The sequence below is a fragment of the Amblyomma americanum genome, chromosome 8 (assembly GCF_052857255.1).
Source record: "Amblyomma americanum isolate KBUSLIRL-KWMA chromosome 8, ASM5285725v1, whole genome shotgun sequence".
NCBI lineage: Eukaryota > Metazoa > Arthropoda > Arachnida > Ixodida > Ixodidae > Amblyomma > Amblyomma americanum.
In genome coordinates, this window is record NC_135504.1 from 1,182,858 (window position 1) to 1,202,515 (window position 19,658).

Here is a 19,658-nt window from a genome sequence, read left to right on the forward strand (position 1 = left end):
TCCAAAAAATACATGGATAGCTCTACTGTACCCATGGCGTTTCACGGCTTTCAATGCGCCTGTTGTCACGCCTACTCTGCATCATTCGAAGAGGTATGCTGGACTGTGAAGAACCCGTTTTCTATAGATAGAACGCAAGCCTATCTGGATAAACATGTTTCGGGTTGACAGTAGCCGATAATTTCTGTGGACCCACCGGGAACAGCATTCTGTGCATAAAGAATAATAGAAATTGTAAACGTTATGAATTGTGGGGTTTCAACCCAGAAAAGGCACACAGGCTATGAGGGACGCTGCAGTGGAGAGGCCCGGATTTCAGTAGCAGCTATAGTGTCTGTGACGGGCCCTGACGTCGCACAGCGCTCGGGGGTTTTTGTCTCTGACTCCATCGAAATACGGGCACCGCGGTCGGGATCGAATCCGAGACCTTATGAAGTTCAGTAGTCAAACGCCAAAGCCGCTGAGCCACCGCGGCAGGCAAAAACCATGCATAGATGCAAACGAGAAAACCACATCTGTCTTACGAAGCAAAATGGTGGCTTTCATTTCAACATTGGCTCTGCTGTATCAGCAAAAAGAAAAAAAATGGAAGCTGTTCGTTAAGATGCTGAGGAGAGTTTCTTACCAACACACAAAGGCGCCCCGGTGGTAAAGTCACATTCTTTCCCAAGGGACTTGCACTCTTGCTTCTCTCTGTGATTACAGTCTCTTCGCGTTGGATCTGTCACGAGACGACACGACCACTCTTGTTACCTTAGGCGGATTTTGTGAAGAAATAGCGACGGTGAAAAAAAGATCGGAGACGATCAGTGCGATTCATGCTGCCAAGCAGGCGTTAGCATTAGGGTTTCCCGGTGGCCGTGTGGCTCGCCTCTCCACTCTCGCCACATTGGTTCGCGCTCAAGATCCCACATAGTGCGTAGGGCATTCGGGTGCCTCTAGTATCGTGTACTGCAGTAAGCAACAAGTAACCTATGCCTGCGTGCTGCGCTCTTTTAAATAGTTATGAGTGGAATGAAGCACGCATGACCGACGGGACAATAAAAGTACTCAAGTAACACTTGTTGCTGGCCTAGTCGGTGCATAGTTCTATGTACAAACGTTAGCGCAAAGTAAGAGACACTCACGAGAACGGTGGACAGAACGACGCGCTTAACAGGAAGCGCGGTGTCGTGTCCACGATTCTTGTGAATGTCTCTTATCTTGCTCTAACGTTTGTACACAGAAGAAGGAAAGTAGAAAATAGGAGAGACGAATAATTATGTACTTTTAAATCTATAGCCGTATGCTGTCGCGTGACGTCGTTTTTATCGCGGTAGTAGTGGCACCTCTTTTCTGTTGGGCCACTTCAATTTACTAAGCTCTGGCAGCCAGTTGGCTGCCGTTCGCTTCTCATAGCATGTTGCACCGTGATCACATGGGCTCGCGGTGCCCCGAATCAGCTAACCCGCAAGGCGCCGAGATGGGGCACGACATGCACCAACGTCTCACGGCACAGGTGGACGGCACAGGTAAGCTTCTTGGGCGCGCAAAAAACGACAAGATGTTATTGAGGCGCCAAAGTAGAAGCCTGGGCGAGTTGGCATGTACTCATTCTAGAAACCGCAACCAAGACAAGGACGACGGAAGGAGCGACAACACGAGCGCTGTGTGTTGTCGTTCCTTCCGTCGTCCTTGTGTTGTCGTTCCTTCCGTCGTCCTTGTCTTGGTTGCGCTGTTTTTAGAATTACTGAGGCGGCCACATACGGCAGAAAAAACGTGGTTGCGCTGCGTGTTGCCTCTGCCGTCGTAAAGCGTACATGCAGGATCCATGACATCCTGAAAAGCATGCAGCCAGCAGTCGCAGTCAATTCGCCACATTTGAGATTTGAGTGAAGATCTGCACGCGCATTGCTCGTCAAACGATACATCGTGCTCTTAGATTATGTCCTGTTTGTTGCGCAGCAAGTGTGGCCGCAGACGTCCTTTGCGGTTCTGCTGAGGTCGTGAATGGTTTGCTGAGCGGAAGAGGAATCACGATAAGCGTCGCTCAGCTGTCGTCGGTCACCCCAGGGGAATGTACACGTAATCTCGGCGCTGACTGAGCTTTCGTCCAGTGGAAGTGAGAGTTTCATTAGCACAACGTTACCTGCATATCGCACTATTGTGCTACAGCGTCGTAGAGAACCAGCAGTCGAATGAAACGCGCTGCGATCCGGCCTTGAGCGTCGGCCTCGCGCACTGCGTGCACCCATGGCGACTCGTGCTGGGAAACTTGTTTCCATAGTTTTCGGCATTGCTGCAAGCATATCTGCATTGGCACTGCTTCACACGGTCTGCGCGCATGCGCGTGTCGGAGCCGTGGCTCCGGGCACAATACAGCCAAGCGCACGGAATTAAGAGCCGAAATATTAGTTTGGATCGAAACGAAAAAAGCGCAATATGGTGAGGTACGATCTAAAAAATAAATAGATATAAGGCGATAACTGTCGCCATAGGCACGACTGTAGGCGCTGTGCCACGCGGACCAGCCGAAACGAGCGCCAGCATTGCCCAAGAGGCTGAGCGAAACCTGGCATAGAACACTCTCTTCTCCACACAGAAATTACCGCGGGCAGTCCCCACTGCCGCTGCACTTTTCCGCCGTGCTGCCAGCACAAACATGTGCCCAAATCCGCCCAGGGAAAAAAAGCGTTCTGGCCACCGGAAGCGGCCAGAGCAACGTGAGAGAAAGAAAAACAAACGCCCAAATCGGCTTTGTGGCAACCTCCGGGTTGCGCTGCTTGTTGCCTCCGGTGTGTTGTGTGCCGTCGTTAAGCGTACGTGTAGGCTCCTACATGTACGTACATGATGCGCAGTAGCTGTTTGCTTCGACCATGCGCTGCAGCTATATACAAAGCACTTATCTGCCAATGTGCTAAATGGTCTCCTGGAGGAATATCTGTTCCAGTATCCGAACCACGCAGTTATTTTCACAGGTGCCTCTCAACAAGGCGAAAAAGCAGCCGTAGGTGTATATTGCCACGCACTAGATTGGTATTATTCTCTCCGGGTCCCTGATTATGCACCAAGTTTCGCTGCTGAATTTCTCGCTGTTGGTCTGGCCCTTCCAAAAGTTCCCCGCAATATTACGCAGGTAATCACTCTCTCGTACTGTCTCCCAGTCTTGGCAGCGCTTGAAGCTCGGGAACTAGTCTCTTGTGCCGATACCTAATATACTTCGTGCCCCTTCATGTGCAAGAAGTGCGTTTTCAGTGGATCCCAGGGCACGACATTACATTACTCGCATCAGCCAGCAATGGTACTGTTGCCCATGTCGTTCCGAACCTCACCCTGCTGACCGGGCACTCCAAGAGTGTCAGAAAGGTCGGATTCAGCATCTTGCAGAGCAGGGGGGCAGCACGTGATTACAGCGTGCGCGGAGCGGAAGAAATCCGATCCGAGGATGAGCAGAGGAGGAGGTAAGTACACAGCGAACTCAATCCGGTGCACGATTGACAGTGACGCCTGCTGTACACAGTCCAGAAGGGTGCATTGATTCTTCATCCAGGAGGAGTCCGCACTTTTCAAAGATGGGAACACAACTGACGAGGGAAACAGCGGCAACGGTATCAATCCAAGCTTCTGCAATACTGCCTTCAGTGTCAACGGCTAACATGCTCGACGGAGGAGGAATTGAAGGGGGGGGGGGTTCAGCTTTACCTCTGGAAACAGCACAATTTAGTTTTCCTTGTGGCGACGAGGGATGTGCCAGGCTGGACAAAGAGGCGATGAAGAGTGGCGCAAGGGTGATGGGAAGGGCGGAGCGACGACCGGACGTTCGACGAGCAGCCAGGAGGGGTGGACGTGGAGGAGGAGCGAGTATGGTCATCGGGGGTCATGTGGAGTTTCTTGCTGCACACTAGAGCGAAAGCTGGCGGCCCTTAACTTCATCCGCCGTGGACGCTTGAGGCACGCCGGGAAGACAGCGCTCCGGATTCACACTTAGTGGCTTGATGACTGTGCTACACATTGTTTTTTTTTGTTCAGTTTCGTTTTCACCACAGCAGTTTTTACTCATGTTTTGTGTGCTTTGTGGTTGTGTAGTGCAGCTACGCAACCAGTTCATTTGAGATCCGAAGCATCCGAAAGCGCTTGGCGCGAAGTGAGCTGAACACAGTGTCTGGTGCCTGCTAGGCCTAAAGTACGTTTGCCCCCTCGCTGGGAGCCATTTACGCCGCAAGCTCGGCTTTGCTCAATGAGAACCTGTGCTACCTGTGCACTGAAGTGTGAACGAAGAAAACAAGGTTTTTGGTGAGCTGAGAACTCGGCAGTCTGCTGCCGTGACCGCTCTGCACATTTCTCGTAAGAGTATCGGAGACGCTTATCGTTTAAAAGCGCAGACTACTTCGACAAGCGCAGCTTATGATAACCGTATTCGCCGAGAATTGCGTTTGATTCATTTCAAAGACTGGCAGTGGCCCGCATTGCATGCAGGTACGACTTCACTTCATGCCTTAATTCACGCAAATACATGCATGTTGGACTTGTCAGCATGAACGCGGCCATCACTTGCTTGTTTTAGGAGAGGCGCCGCTTCCTAATTGATAATTTTCTTGGCAAAATATGCATGCCGAGAGCCATGCCAGCAAAGGACAAGCCGGGCATGCCGACAGCCGGAACTTCGTGGACGCAAACTAGTTTCTCACGGCACGAACATAGCCTGTGCACGGACACAGGGCGCGTCCCGCAATAGCAGGCTACACCAATGAAACGCTTCCGTTTCTCACACTGCGGAAGCGGAATCTTCTAAAGTGTAGTATTTTAAGCGCTAACAATTTTCTGAAAGAATATTCGCTCTGAAAAGTGTGTCTGTTAAACGTAGAATAATTATTTGCCACGGTTAGTCACATTTGGTGGCATGAAAAACAAAGCCCTCTCTCGGCACGAGGAAATTCGGTGATCGTTTACGCCCATGTTTTTTCCTTCTCATTTATTTCAATGCACAGTAAGCATATCTTACTGCAGGACAAATTAATTGTGAAACAACACTTCCTTGAAATGTATATTTTGCGAAAATTTGGATATCTGCAGTCGTAGTCATGTTTTAGGGCCAAGCCAAGTACCCCCAAGCTGTGTTCCCGATATTCCCATGTTGGATGAAGTGCCTTTTAAAAAACTCGCATAGACGGTGGCGCCAGCTTTCCCTCTAGGTAATATTTAGAAACTCGACTTTGAGGGCAAACGTCGGGCAGTAGGCATAAGACGACTACGTGTCGTCGTAACGAGGAGCACTGGCAGCAAACGTCGGGTGGCAATCATACGATTTGTACCTTTCGTCTTAGCGGAAGTTACCAAACCATTCACGCTCGTCGCGCTGACGCCGACGACAAACGCGGGCCATACGTCCACGAATTGCACAGTAGTAGCAGATAGGACGATGCGGAGGCGTGCGCCAAACCGCTCGATGCGTGGTTTGTCGCTGAAATAAAGAGCTCTTGTGGAGGGGTGGCGGATGTGAAGGATAGACGGCAGTAGCAGGATACGCAGTAATCTGGGAATAGGTGGGCACACAACCGGGTACAGACGGTTGTGCCGCGGGGCGAGTGATTGAAGCGAGCTCGTTCTTGACGAGATTACGCAAAGGTGAGGACGGAGGCCGGTACGGATGGGATTCTACTGGCGGTAAGGTTGTAGCCGTGCAGTTTCTCTCGGATGGTGCAGCGAATGAGAGAGCGCAAGTCCTCATCGGCTGAAAGGCGGCGATCCCAGGTGTCTTGCAATCGGAGCTATTGAAGACGGTGACAAGTGTTACGGATATCTTGAACTGTGGTAGGATTCTTGCCAGCAAATGATCCGATGGCTTTAAGAACATGACCGAACCGATCGTACTCAAGCACGGTGCTGTTGACTCGTCGACACAGGCCGAGTACATCTTCTGTGTAGGACGCGTACGATTCGCCCGGCAGCTGGACATCTAACTTTTTTGTGGATGGCCGGGCTTGCACCAACGGTTCCAAAAATTGGCCGAAGCTGCGAGGAAAAATGGGTGGATGCCATCCTTGTGGTTGACGAACCACGCCTTTGCTACGGCGGTAAAATAGAACGAGACGTTGGGAAGCTTCATAGCTGAGTCCCAACGATTATAGGCACTCACTTGGTTGTACTGGTCCCTCAACGGAAAATGTAGGAGGCTCGCGCTGAAGTGCGGTGAATGTCCATGTTGGGTGTCCAGGCGACCGCGGAGCATCGGGTGCGGTGTGTGATTACTGCCGGCGGAGGGATGAACACGAATAAGGCACCGGCAAGTCCAGCGGCACTGCGATGTCGGTCGACGGTTACTATCGCGGGGCATGGTCCGACCAGGTGGCGAGCGGAACGTAGCTGCAGTGTTGCGGCGGACAGGTATTCCGAGAGCGGCCCCCGTGAGACTGAGGACGGAGCGAGCTTTATTCGCATGTATGGCGGCCACTTCTCCGAAGAAGTGCGTGATGATGATGATGATGAGTGTTCACGAAGGTCCCGCGCTGTGCTTACAGTCTTTTTGTTCTGCATCAGTCGATACAGCCAAAATGCCACTGGAGCAAGAGTGGACCCATAACTGAGTCATCCTTTTTCCCCATTCGGTTACCTCGTCACTTAATCAGTCAAAAGAAAGAGCTTGTAAAAACGAGCCATCTGCACGAGAACACTGGCGGCGCCAATAAATATGCAAAGAATTCTTGTAGCAACTGCTCACAGGCTACGCTCTTCAGTGTAAAGAAATTAAGAGTTGGACGAACGGTGCATTGCCCTTTCTGGACGTCTTGGTAAAACGCGATAGTGGCAAACTATCATTCAGCGTTTTTAGGAAACCCACCCACACGGGACGTCATCTCAACTTTAGATCCGCCCACCCAGCTTCACATAAGAGATCGGTTGCTGCCACCTTATTAAAAAGGAGCCAACGCATTTGCAGTTCTCCCGAAGACAGGGCAAACGACTTTGATGTGGTGCGGCAAGAACTTTCACGCAATGACTACATAACATCTTTCGTGGCATCCGTCGAAAAACAGCTGCGTCGACCAGAACGTGAAACTGCTGTCTTCCCCCCTGAAACGTGCCGCTGTTTCCTACACCCCTGAAATCAGCGAGGTGTTGGCACGCGTTCTGCGCGCCTTCAATGTTGACATTGCCCACGTCCCGACCAGAAAACTGCGACATGCTTTGGTCGACATAAAGGTCGTTCTTCCGAAAGAAAAAATATCCCGGCGTGGTTTACAGGATTCCCGGCTCCGACTGCGACTGCGTCTACATTGTCGAAACTGGTAAATTTGAAAGGCGCCTAAAAGATCACAAAAACGACGTTAAAAACAGAAAAGTGGATTCCAACGCTATCGCCGAATACTTCATATCGAAACAGCACATTATCGACTGGACAAGGTACAAGTTCTTGCGGCAGAAAAGAGGAAATTCCCTCGCCTTCACCTGGAATCTTTAATTATACAAACGACCTGTCACACCTTGAACCGAAACTGCAGCGGCAATTTGACAACAGCTTACGCACGCTCCCTGCGCCCCCTTTTCAAGCATACATAAGCTCGCGCACCCGCATCTCGCTTTTTAATGTGAGCAAGGCTCCCGTATGGGAGCCGAAACTTCTTTTGTGTGTTCTTTTTTTTGTTGTGGTCGGCGTCTTCAACATCACGTTTTATGCTCTTCAGTGCAACATGACCGCCTAAAAAAAATCCAAAATGCTAATTTACAAACTGGAGGGGACACTTGAGCTCCGCTTGAAGGGTAAGACGCGATATTGTTAATGCCCACATGTGCGGAATTGGCCATTCTCTGCTTTGCAATCATAGATCCCTCGGAGTCCTCGTACCACTCTTCGCGCAGCGGTTAAGCCATGCGCCACTGCCCTGCGATGGCAGGTGCTCCCAGCGGTTGCTCTTCTCAAGCCGCCTCTCCAGACGAATGATTAGTGTAACTGCCACTTGCAACGTTGGGGAGTTTATTCATAATCGGATGGCCAGGTTGCGAGGACGTCACAAAGTCAGGTGACCTGGATGGACCACCTACTGCTGGGCCACCTAGGTTGTGTGACCTAGGTAGCTTCTCTGTTGTCTTTTGTCCATTTTGTGGCGAGAGCTACATTACGGTAGCATTTCGAGCCTTGAGCGTGGCTGCGCCGCCACGCTGTCACGTGGTTGGTCAAGTGGTGCGGAGCAGCTGCCGGCGGCTCGGCGCGGTGGTTGATCACGTGGTTGGTCACGTGACCAGGTTCCACTCGGCCAGCTGTAGCTATCGCGTCACTCCAGGTTAAGCCAAAGCTAAACCACCGCCAATTTTTTCTGTCCCGGATAACGACGCCGACGCCGGCTCTTAAGCGACACGAAGCCTTAGCGGTATCGTGTTAGAATAATGTTAATTTTGCTTGAAGGCACCGTGTTAAGGCCATAGCTTCGCCTTGCACGGCCACTGTCGTCACGTTCTGTCTCGTAATATGACTCCAGGAGGCGGCGCAATCGTTGCGATCCATTTCTCTGCCCTGTTTTGGTGGGAAGCGTTCTTCCTGCACAAGAAGGCGTTCTTGGTGGTAACGTAGCGTATTTTAGCAGCGGGAATCGAACGCGGAATGGGGTTTTATATGACGTATTATATAGACGATGGTGCGGCTTAAAAAGTGCGTACAGTTGCTCGAAGAAACTCCAAACGCCGCCGCCACTTTCGTCAGTGCTGCTTTCAATCACTAAAAGAGTGCCAGACTCCACTGCTGATTCACTAGTAGCGTTAGTTTCGTATCTTTGAATCGTAGGTGTTTAACATTTTAGATGTGTTTATTATTTCAAGTAACGTAATGTACGTAATACAGTCAACGAGTATTTACAGCGCAAGAATGATGCCACTTATTTATATTTTTAATCGTTTTACCAATGCTACTGCGGTGTATAAGCCGCGATAAAAATGGCGCCGGCCGTGTCGGTGTCTGAAACATGTTATCGACCATTCAAAGGTCGTTAATCTTCAACAATGCGTGTGAGAACGTTGCCATGTACGTTTTGTGCCTGCTTAGCGCGTGCGGGAACTACCTTGTAGCGTCAGCATGTCTTATGGCCTCGTCCAGTGCTGTTTCCGGCCACGGAGCAAGAACACGGAGGTGTTTAATCTTCAGTTGTACGTTTGTAAAAGCCGTCATATTGCTTTAATTCCTTCTTGACTAGTGTGGACCATGTTTCGTGGCGCTGACGGGCAATAAAGCGCCTTGAAAGGTGATGTAATCGCCAGCGCGAACGCTGCCAAGGCCATCTTGTCGCGGTGGGCAGGCAGCGTATGCTTCGTCGTCTGTTTACAACGGTGCAAAGTAAGTTCGCATGGCGAGCGTGGCTCAGCTCACAGTAGTACCACACAGCACTGTGCTCTTCAGTTGCCGGCAATGCCGCCGAAAAGCTTTGTCGGGCAGGAAAAACGGGTCGGGATGTCCGCGGACACGGCACTCTTCTCGGGGGCTCAAAAATTAGGCTGGGATCCCTGGCGTCCAGCATCAAATTCCTTGTTCGTCGCTAGCGCGAACCACTTCAGCGCATTCTGTTGTTCGGCAAAGCGTAGCAAATGGATGCGACGTCACGATGACGTAGCAGGAAGACGGATCCGCTGACGTCACGCGGCCGTCACCGCGGCTGCTACGGCTCGGGCCAGTCAGCGCAGACCGAAGTGGACATGTCGCAAAAGGTGACACCGGGAGAATACCGCCCCTGAAGTGGACCGAGAGGTCACTTCAATTGAGTCCTCATATTTTAAGCTGATCTGGACTGCACTGAGTTCTCTCCAGACAACACCAGTCCCGATTATCTTCGTCAAAGAGGTAGTTGATGGTGACGTGCTGGCGACACGCCCGTTGTCGGTGACCACAATGTGTTCACGTAATTGCATTTGAGCAACGAGTCAAAAGTGACTGCCTGGGTCATTGGTGAGAAAATGGTCGTATGACGGCGATACGTTCGGTCGCCGACAAAGGCGGAGACCGAAAGAAAGAGTCCTCGGCAGGATAATATTCTGAAAATGATTCCGTTCAATGTTTGAATTTCCCGCCCGTGATGACTGGCCGAAGTGACGCCGCGTTCGCTCTTGGCTATTGCTTCTCGCCAAGCGGCAACGCCGGCTTGTCGCTTCAGCCAGTCCTGGAGATGAAGGGTTTCCAAACTGTTGGCCACCACTCGTGCGGCGCACATCCTCCGTTAAACAAGCCATGGCCGAGTAACGCCTGACCACAAAGGGGGAAGTGATCGCACGGAAAAGTCTCACCAGTGCACAGCGCGGCGCCGGCGGTGAAGTCACATTCTTTTCCCATTGCCTCGCACTCTTCTGTCTCGTGTTTATTGCAATGTGTCCGGTTTTTGTCTGCAAAAAAAAAAAAAGGAAAATGCAAATAGCTCTTTTTCAACATCGAGGATGCCAAGAGTGCACCCAGAAAACCTATAACTGGCTTGACAAATGAATACATACCTACGTACCGATAAAGTGGCAGGAACAGTGCACGGACGGAATGCCATCAACAACAAAAAGTTATGTTGTGCATAGCTACAGATCCCCTCGTAAGTCATAACAGGTCAGGATGGCAACAAATTCATAAGGTGAACAAAACAAGAAAAATTGCATGAACACAGGAAACAAAAAACTAAATAAGTATAAAAAGTACAATCATTTTTGGAGGGCGTGCTTAGGACGCTAAACTGCATAATCAGGTGCTCAAGACTCCCAGTGCAAATTAAGCAAGTTTGGAAGAATATAGCCGAGCATTCGTATAGTTGTTGAGAAAGGATGGGGCGTACTCGATGTGAAAGTTACGCGCTGAGTAATGATTAATTTTGGGGTGTAGGTTAGCTAGGTAATAAAATAAATTCATGGTTTTTTCGTTTTTATTCATAGCATTCCTTTAACAATAGGTTCTAGAGGTCACTGACTGGTGTTATTTTCAGTGATGTGGAAAGAGGTAGCAATATGACGAAATATTTTTTTTCCTGTAACCTATTAGTGTTTTACGATGTTTTCGTGCCCCACAACAGGTGACAGTAGAAAAGGTTTCATAGAAACAGTGAATTATAAATTAAAAGCCTAACACTAAGTGGTATTAAGAAGCGAACTTTGCATAACGTGGCTGTAATTCTGACAAGTTTTTAACAAGGTTATCGATATGTAGGTCCCATGACAAATTACTCTGCATTATCACGCCTAGGCATTTTACTGAAGAAGCTATTTCAATAAATTGTGAACAAGTCGAAAGATTAGGTACAATTCTAACGGCTCGTTCTTTGGTCAGAAAAGTACTGCTTTAGTTTTTGTTGCGTTAATCTTGAGCGAAGATCATCTACTCCATCTACCAATTTGCGCAATGTGTCATTTGCTTTTAATGCCAATTCGCGTACTGTTTCAGCTGTGAAAATTACGTGAAGTCACCTGTATTCATGACACATTTAACACTGTTGTCAATGTTCACGATGTCGTTAATGTTGATGTTAAACATAGTGGGCTCAAGAATACTGCCTTCTGGGCGCCACAATGAATGGATTTTAAGCGTGATGAAGGATTGTTGACTATAACTAGTTGTCGGCGGTGTTCTAAATACGTTTTTATAAGCTGAAGAAAATTGTTCCGAAAACCATAGCGCTCAAGTTATACGAATAAAATTTGGTGGTTAGTGAAATAAAAAGATTTAATGGAAGGATTAATGGAATCGAAAGAAGAAAGACTGTTACCTGCAAAACACAACCAATCACACCGCGCGAACTCTCAGATGCATAGAACTGTACATTTTAAAGAGGAAGGCTTTTTATTTGAGGCAAATGTGATGCTCATGTGCGACGCTCATTGCTACACAACTAAAGTATATAATTTTATGTGCAGTCTGTCTTCAGGCGGTTTAACCAAACACTGAAAAGAAAACGCAGTCTGCGCTGGTTTCCCAGTAGACTACAGGGTACGCGCCGTGAAAAGCGATAGCTTTGGATGATTGGGGCTGGTTATTAACAGATGCTTAGCAAAAAGCGCGTTGTAAACAAATGGGCAACAGCGTCAATAGATCGCTTACCGAAGCACAGAGGTGACCCTGCGCTGAAGTCACATTCCATGCTCATGGCTTTGCACTTCTCCGCCTCCTCTTTGCTGCAGCTGTCGCGTCCGGGGTCTGTGGGAGAGAAAAAGAAGCCGTTTTCTGCGTGTGCTCGACCTCGGGTAGTGTTTTACCCTTGGCTTTCTCTTCAATCTCTCCTCAAGCGATGGAAAAGAAATGCTCGTAGCATCGTCGGTTCCTCTCTACACACACATTATTTGCTTCTGCTCAAATTGGCATCTACGATGCATCACCTCTGAAAACTAACAAAAAAATGAAAGCGCCGATTCTCCACCCCGCCCTGCGAAGACAAGGCAACAAGAGCTATCTTTTCCCTGTGTAATCAATGCTGAGCTGTGAGCACGGATGGCTCAAGTTTTAACGGTGAGAACAATTGATATTCGCAATAAGGCAGTTGCATCTTGGCGTAGTTACAACGGCGCTCTGAGAAGACGGACCAAAGGAAAAGGCAAGGCAAACACGGCGCTCATTATATATCGGCGGATTGCTTTATTCACAAAGCAGACAGTATGTGTGCCTCTTAAAATTTACCTTTGCATTTACTTTTGTGCTCACTTCAGGCAATGTTTTTAGTTCTTAACTTGCTGCATATTGGCGCTTTCTGAACGAAGAAATCAATTGATGCTCAGCGCCGTGGTGTCTCGCCTTCTCCGTTCGTCCGCCGTCCTATTGCACCGGTGTCAAGTGCGATTGATCATCTCGTCCAAGTTGCATCAGGTTGTGACTGCGCAGAGCAAACGCCGAACGGCAAAAAAAAAAATCCCTATTGTGATCCGTCAGAAGGGTCCTGGTGTTAACGATGTCGCAAAATGTGAGGTTACTGATGCTGACTACGCCGCTAACGCTGAAAGGCCTTGGCACTGTTGCCGGTCTCTAGAAAAGCGTTGCGCTGGAAAAGTAGCGGATTTCGTTGAGAACCGTAGCACTTACATGGAAACCAATCGAGGCGCACAGTGTGAACTGGAGAGAAGGTCGCAGTTCTTACCAACGCACAGAGCTGATCCGCCGATGAACACGCATTTTTTTCCCATTTCCTCGCACTTTCCCCTTTCCACTGCATCACAGGCGTGGCGTTTCGGATCTGTTATACGCAATAAAAGCACGCAGTAAAAATGTGAAATTATACGACGTTCGTGCTCGGGAGAGAAATGAAGCTGCACAGAAAAGCTCTCCAAATGTGGGACTATGCGAGCAGATCATATCTCACCTACGCAGAGAGCGGCGCCAGCCGAAAAGTCGCATTCTTGCCTTTCATTTCGGCATATTTCTTCCTCTCGTTGGTTGCACTTTGTGCGGTTAGGATCTGCGATGCAAAAGGCGTGATATGATGAAGAGAGAGTGGCAATTTCTGCGAGCTGGTTCATCACGCAAAAAACCAAAACAAAACCAAAAACAAAAACACGCGCTGATTACTACCAACTGAAGCGCGGTTTATTCGTGTAAGCAATATAAACCGATGGGAAAACGGAAACTATTACAGAGGCTACGTGTACTAAACCTTTCAGACACGTATATCTTCTGCTACCAAAGAAAAATCGGACGATTTGCATGTGTATATTGGAACCCCAAACGTCACAAAAATAACATGAATGACTCGAAACTTTAAGAATTAACGAAAGATGCACATTGCACGCTCATGGAAATTGAGGCCTATTCTTCAAAAAAGCACACTAATTATTTCCTTCGGCAGAACCTCCTGCAACGAAAAATCAGCTACGGCGTCCTTTAGTAAAACAGTCCGCAGCATTAGAAAAGCAGAAAGCTGCAGCTTCAGAGAGCAGTTCTTAGGCAGACCGCACAACTTCGCCCCATCGATCTTTATATCTTGTTTTTGAAAATTCGTGCTTTTCTCTAGGAGCAACCTGGCCCTATCATTCTGTCTAGCAGGGATTTCACATGCGCCCAGTGTCCATGAATTCGTGAAAAACAGCCCCAGACATTTCGAGAAAAAGTTTTAGAAGTTGCATGCACAAACGTATACGCTACGCAGTAAAGGCCTAAAGAACTGAAAAAAAAAATGATTTGGACACAGTGACTAAGGGACTTCAGAGGTCAGATAGTGCCGTTCCTTATTCAAGAGGGCGATCGGAGGCATGCTGAAGAAATTGGTTCCCCTAGTGTGGTTGGTGAAAGCTTCATGAATTTCTCTGGCTGTTTTTTCCTGATAACTTCTTGGTACGCGCGTCTGGTGAAGCTTCGGGCCGCAGTTTTCCCATCGCTCGCATTGGTTCGAGAGATTGCTTCCTGTGCCGGTCTTCATTAAGTTAGCGTGCTCACGCTGATGGTCATTAAGACAATGTTCTGTCTGAACGACGTACGCGTGACCACACTCAAGCGGTGTCTCATAAACTGCACCAAGGAATATAACGGGTTTCATGTATTGTAGTGCGAGACGGCCGTTTTTGTTCATTGCAATTCACTTTTTGACAAAGACTGCCTAATTTGCTTGGAGCCGAAAAGGCAACTCGGGTACGAGCGCTATTTTCAGCCCTCTTGAGCCAGTGGGACACAACATGTACATTGGGAACTGTGGCGGTCTTGGTATTAGATTTCAGTACGCTGTCGCGCTTCCTTTTGCCTAGGCGCACTTCTCTTAGGAACACTTCTGCCAGGTCCTTGATAAAGGCCAGGTGATAACCTTACGCTCCAACCTCTTCATTTGTAAATAAAAATTAGGACTAACCTAATCTGGTCATGGTCTTCTTAGTGCGTCCCTCATTGCAGCGCTGGCGATACTGCGTTTTACTACCTTTGAGTGCGCAGATTGGAAAGGTAGTGAACATCCTTTTGAGCGAGGGGCGTACTTCCAGCACAGGCCAAAGGTTAAAACTAAGTCCAGGAACCTAAGCTGGTTTGCTTCGGGAAAATTCTTTGGTCAAGGTTAAGCCAGAAAGGGTCGTCTCAAATGTGTTAGAGATGAGGTGAATGCGGTCACTGTTATGTTCCCCAGGCAAGCAATTAATCAGGATGAGCTAGTCGTGAACTTACCGGAAGATTCGGGTGGTCCTTAAAGTGTTACGTTCGTCTTCTAAGTTCTTGTCGTGGCGTGCCAACAGGAGGTCGCTGAGCACAGGCGCTCTGCCGGAACTAATGCATACTCCTTTTTTCTGGGTGCAAATATTGCCTCGTAACTCAACTAAATACAACTGCAAGTAATATTTCACCAGACAAGCTTCACCAAAGGCGCGTTCCAAGAAGTTACCGGGAAAAAGCAGCCAGAGAAATTCACGAAGCTTTCTTCATCCACACGAAGGGAATCAACTGCGTCAGCACGCCCTCGATTGCGCGTAAGTCCATTAATCTCTGTGTCTATCATTTTGTTCTTTAGTTCTTTAGCAAACGTGGTGCCTGTAATCATTTCCTTTTCCCCATCGGCGTATACTGCTTGCACAAGTAAACCGCGCTCTAGTTGGTAGTAGTCAGGGCGAGCTTTTGTCTTTCTCTGCTCGCGTTGCCCTCGCGTTGCACTCACGCTTTTTAAGCGACACGTACCTTGCCTCGCTTTTGTGATGTTAGAAAGTGTGCATCTTAAAAGTATTTTTTCATCTGCCTCCTCCCATCATGATCATCACCCCCCATCGTGACCCTCTTTTTTCTCCTCTTCCCGTTCCCCAGTGCAGAGTAGCAGGCCAGATATCTTCCAGACCAACCTCTCTGCCGTTCAAGCCAATAAACCCTCTCTTCTTCTCTTGTCTTCCTCTGCCGTCGCCGATTTGTTCGTGCTGCTTTGGTGTTCCGTGACACCTAGCGAGCTCACCTTTACTGTGAGACTTGACAAAAACTTGACACAGCAGACTCTATTGGAAACCCGTCGGAAAGCGTAATGACACAAATGGTCTTTCCGTGCAGTGGTCATCGTCAAGAAGTGTCCTCCCTGCTGCCCTACCGTTTTAGATGTGGATTTAGCTTTGCCGTGGCTTTCAGCCGTCACCTTCTTTGCAGGAAAACAACGTGTCTGAAATTAGAGACGGATGCACCCTTACCGGTGCACACAGCTTCTCCGGCAGAACGGTCGCATTGCCGCGCCTCTTCCAGACACAAGTCGGCCTCTTCGACGAAACAATAGTTTTGCTTCGTTTCTGTGCGGAGAATAAGAAAGTTTCGCGTAAGAAAATTGAAGAGTGCATGATTGGCAATTCATAAGCAACGTTCTGTATAACATATTGACCTTACCTTGCTTGACATTGCAAAGTGTACCATTTATAGGGCTGTGATTATGGAATAGTAAAATCTTGAGGGAATGCTTAAGCTCCGTCTTAAGGCTATACGACGCGATAGCGTTAATGGGTGCCTTCAGCGGCCTGCGACCCTCTTTGCATATCATGAGCACACTTCTATCTTTCACATAACGCTTAATCTACCCTCAAGAGTACAATGCGATCGCATCAGAGACCCGTGCCGTGCAATTAACTACTCCTTTTCTGTAGCCCATATGTTCCGCCTGCAGGCTCATATCTGCGGAACTGGTCATTCTCTGCTTTCCATTCCTGGATCTCTGGGAGTCCTCATACAACTCCTGACACAGTGGTGCAGTAGTTAAGCGATGCGCCAGTGCCCGGCACGTGGTTGTTTCGAACACATCCAGCGGTGCAGCTTGAGAGACACTGGCTGCACTTCCCCAGCAGCATCTCGCGACCTATTCATTAATTAATTTTCCATTGGTCACGGCGGACAGGTTGTGATGCCGTTACAAAGTCACGTGACCTTGATGGCAGGTGATCCGCCTGCTTTACTCGACCCGCCAACGCTGGGTTGCCGCTGAACTGGGCCCTCAACGCTGCCACGTTAAAAGTAGCATGCGCTATAAATGCTATATAGGATCTAGTGTGCAATATATTTAGTATGACATCGTTGATCAGAGCTGTAGATTCCTGCCTAAGTGCTTAGCATAGTGATTAGTCCTTACCAACACACAGGGGAAGTTGCGCGGAGAAATCGCATTTTTTTCCTTTCCGCTTGCATGAATCTTCCTCGTCTTCAGAACAGGTGGTGCGGTTGTTGTCTGCGCCAAAAACGACGACGTCCGGTGTTACTGTTAGCAGCACTGCGATCGACACCTGTCCCCATCGTCATTCAGAAACACACCTCTTTCTAACTAATGCGCACCTCAAATGGGTCCGTCAATGTTTTTTGTGCTTGTGATCCCCATGTAGAATGCAGAGGGGAGTAGGCGTCGCACCGGTAAAATGGTGATAAGCTTCGCCTTCGCCGCATACAGAGCAAGCAATATACACCGTCGCAAAAGAGTTCTTGTGCGTTGCTAGGCTACGCTAGGCCACCATCTGCCTAGCCGGCTCTTGACACGTATTCACGCTAAATGCAGTTTACTCTGTCGCTCGTATAGCACCTCCAGGGACTTTGTCTTCACGCGTGCAAGAAGCTGGTTCTGTTTCGGATATGCTTACTGTTGAGAACTAGCGTATTCCTAACTGGAGCTGCAGTTTATATTTGAAACATTTCCAGCAAGCTGCGTATATAGTGCCATCTATATTCAGCCATTCCTAACTCTAATCAAAACAAAACTGTATTACGAGAGACCGGCTGTCTCGGCAGTCGGGACCATGGTCGGGACTTTGTCCTTGTCTTTAGGCTTGGTGTAACTGCAATGCTTGTTTTGTGTGCTTTAATGAAACGAAGGCACGAAATACTTCGCAAGGTGGACGCCTCGGCGTTTAATGACAGTAAAGGTTAGAGCACGTGTCCTCATTTATTCTTTTTTTTTTCAAGCACGAGCTTCTTAAGCGGCCCAATATCGGCTGATTTTGATTACATAAAGGCTTTGAAAGCTATGGATGATGATTATTTACAAATACGCGTAGCGCTTGCCAGTGGAGGCTGACGAGTGTGTTAACATTGTATTTCCCGTAGGTGATTATTTTTGCACCGCACAGAGTCGCAATAAGGTTCGTTTGAGTCATTTATTGTATGTTTGCTTATGGTCTGTGCCAGTGGCTGCGACTGCTTGCCCTGAAGAATGTGTGTTTAACGTTTTCAAACAGCCCTTAACTGCTGCGAGGCGAGCAGTGAGAATGGAGAATATAAATAAATAAGTTCATAAAATAATTTTCTCAACTAAAGGAATGCAGACAGGGAAAGGATGCCAGGCACACACAGTCCTCTCCTCCACTGATGCTCCTCGCGCTGTGAATCTTGAAGCCAAAGCACCAACTGACCGAATCGTCCAACTAGCCGAAGGTTGCATTGATTAACGATGCGCATATATGGCTGCAGCTATCGCGCGCAGCTGTCGCCTTTTGTGCCGCTTTACGAGGAAGCAAACTTGTCGAAAGCTAAATATTACGCACCGGTTTGGTGAGCCTGAGCTTAGATTTGATCCCCTCTCAAATTTTCTGCGTAAGAGGCCACAGGCGCACAGGAAAGGCGCGCGCGATAGATTTTGTCGGCGGTGCATATGACGGTGCAAGGGCAGTTGCATAATTGACCATGGCGGAGTGTGGGGTTCGTGCGTGTACAATCCGGAAATGTTCCTTAAAGAAGAACGATAATTTGGCAGTTTTTTCAACGCATAGTATTTCCAGACTGAAGAAGATAAACGGCATCAAAGTGCTCATCAATATCTTCCAATGACTAGCGCTTCGAGTAAGATGCGGTAAGTAATTACTGAAGCCGAAAGGCGGCGATTAATATCAGCCTCAAGTTTAAATTGGTACGATAAGCTTCACATGGAGACGCCGTATCGGAGGGCTGCAAATATATTGCGCGTTTTTTTTTTTTAACGGGAATATTAAAGAAGACAGGGCATTTCTCGTCCACGGAAATGCCGAGATTCCATCCCGTGACCAGAAGCACTAAGCTACCGCAACGGGTAGAGAAATGGTATGACAGAGTTGTCCTTTATGCGCGAGTGACTTAATTTTTTTTATTGGGGTGCATTTGGTACACTGCTTTTTGTGCTTCATGTTCTGCACGATTCACTTTTTAAGCTGCCGTGCTTCAGGCCGGATGTGAAGCCCTTTTCCTGATGGACATGCTTCGACATCCCTTGTGGTCTTTCGTGTGCATCATCTTCCTTTCAAGGAAGATGTACGCTGTTTGTACATGATAGACGATTAAGTCGTCAGTTCGCTTTCTTGCGGGCTCAGCGACCTGCTTCACCGCCACCCCCGCCTACCTGCGCTCATCTTTTTCAACGTTAAATGAGGACAGTAATGATAAAACTAGTAAACGAACACAAATAATTACCAGTGCAGACAGCGGCGCCGGCAGAGAAGTCGCAGTCTCTACCGATTTCTTTGCAATGTTGTTTCTCGTCGTGATTGCATCTCGTGCGGTTTTGATCTGAGGAAAGGGAAACAAATATGACACTGCAAGCAGGAAGATTTTCCTTTCTGAATTAAGAAAGTCCCTATCTGTAAGACTGGCTGGCTATGATATACCTGGTTTTTGTATTGCCGGTTGGACTGCTAAATATGACACCTGACGAGGTCATTGTGCAGTGGCGAAGTTAACAAAATCACCTAATAATTCAGTGGTGCCATTCGCCACGCAATAAATTAAGCATGCAGTTTCATTTTCTGCTTGCTCGAGTAGAGTTTTTTTGTCCGTTGGACCTGCTCCGCGTTTGTGGTCA

The 19,658-nt window shown here is 48.4% G+C and overlaps 1 protein-coding gene across 7 annotated transcripts in view; it reads right to left on the reverse strand.

Moving 5' to 3' along the window:
- LOC144100779 (uncharacterized) overlaps window positions 1–19,658 on the reverse strand; it is a 320,982-nt gene that overhangs the window by 244,702 nt on the left and 56,622 nt on the right. For all 7 annotated transcript variants that reach the window (XM_077633622.1, XM_077633626.1, XM_077633623.1 and 4 more), the window contains 8 exons: window positions 19,271–19,366; window positions 16,974–17,069; window positions 16,051–16,146; window positions 13,275–13,370; window positions 13,053–13,148; window positions 12,026–12,121; window positions 10,243–10,338; window positions 626–721 (listed from right to left, as the gene is read on the reverse strand). In XM_077633622.1, coding sequence (XP_077489748.1) covers window positions 626–721; window positions 10,243–10,338; window positions 12,026–12,121; window positions 13,053–13,148; window positions 13,275–13,370; window positions 16,051–16,146; window positions 16,974–17,069; window positions 19,271–19,366 — 768 coding nt within the window. The remainder of the gene's footprint in view (window positions 1–625; window positions 722–10,242; window positions 10,339–12,025; window positions 12,122–13,052; window positions 13,149–13,274; window positions 13,371–16,050; window positions 16,147–16,973; window positions 17,070–19,270; window positions 19,367–19,658) is intronic.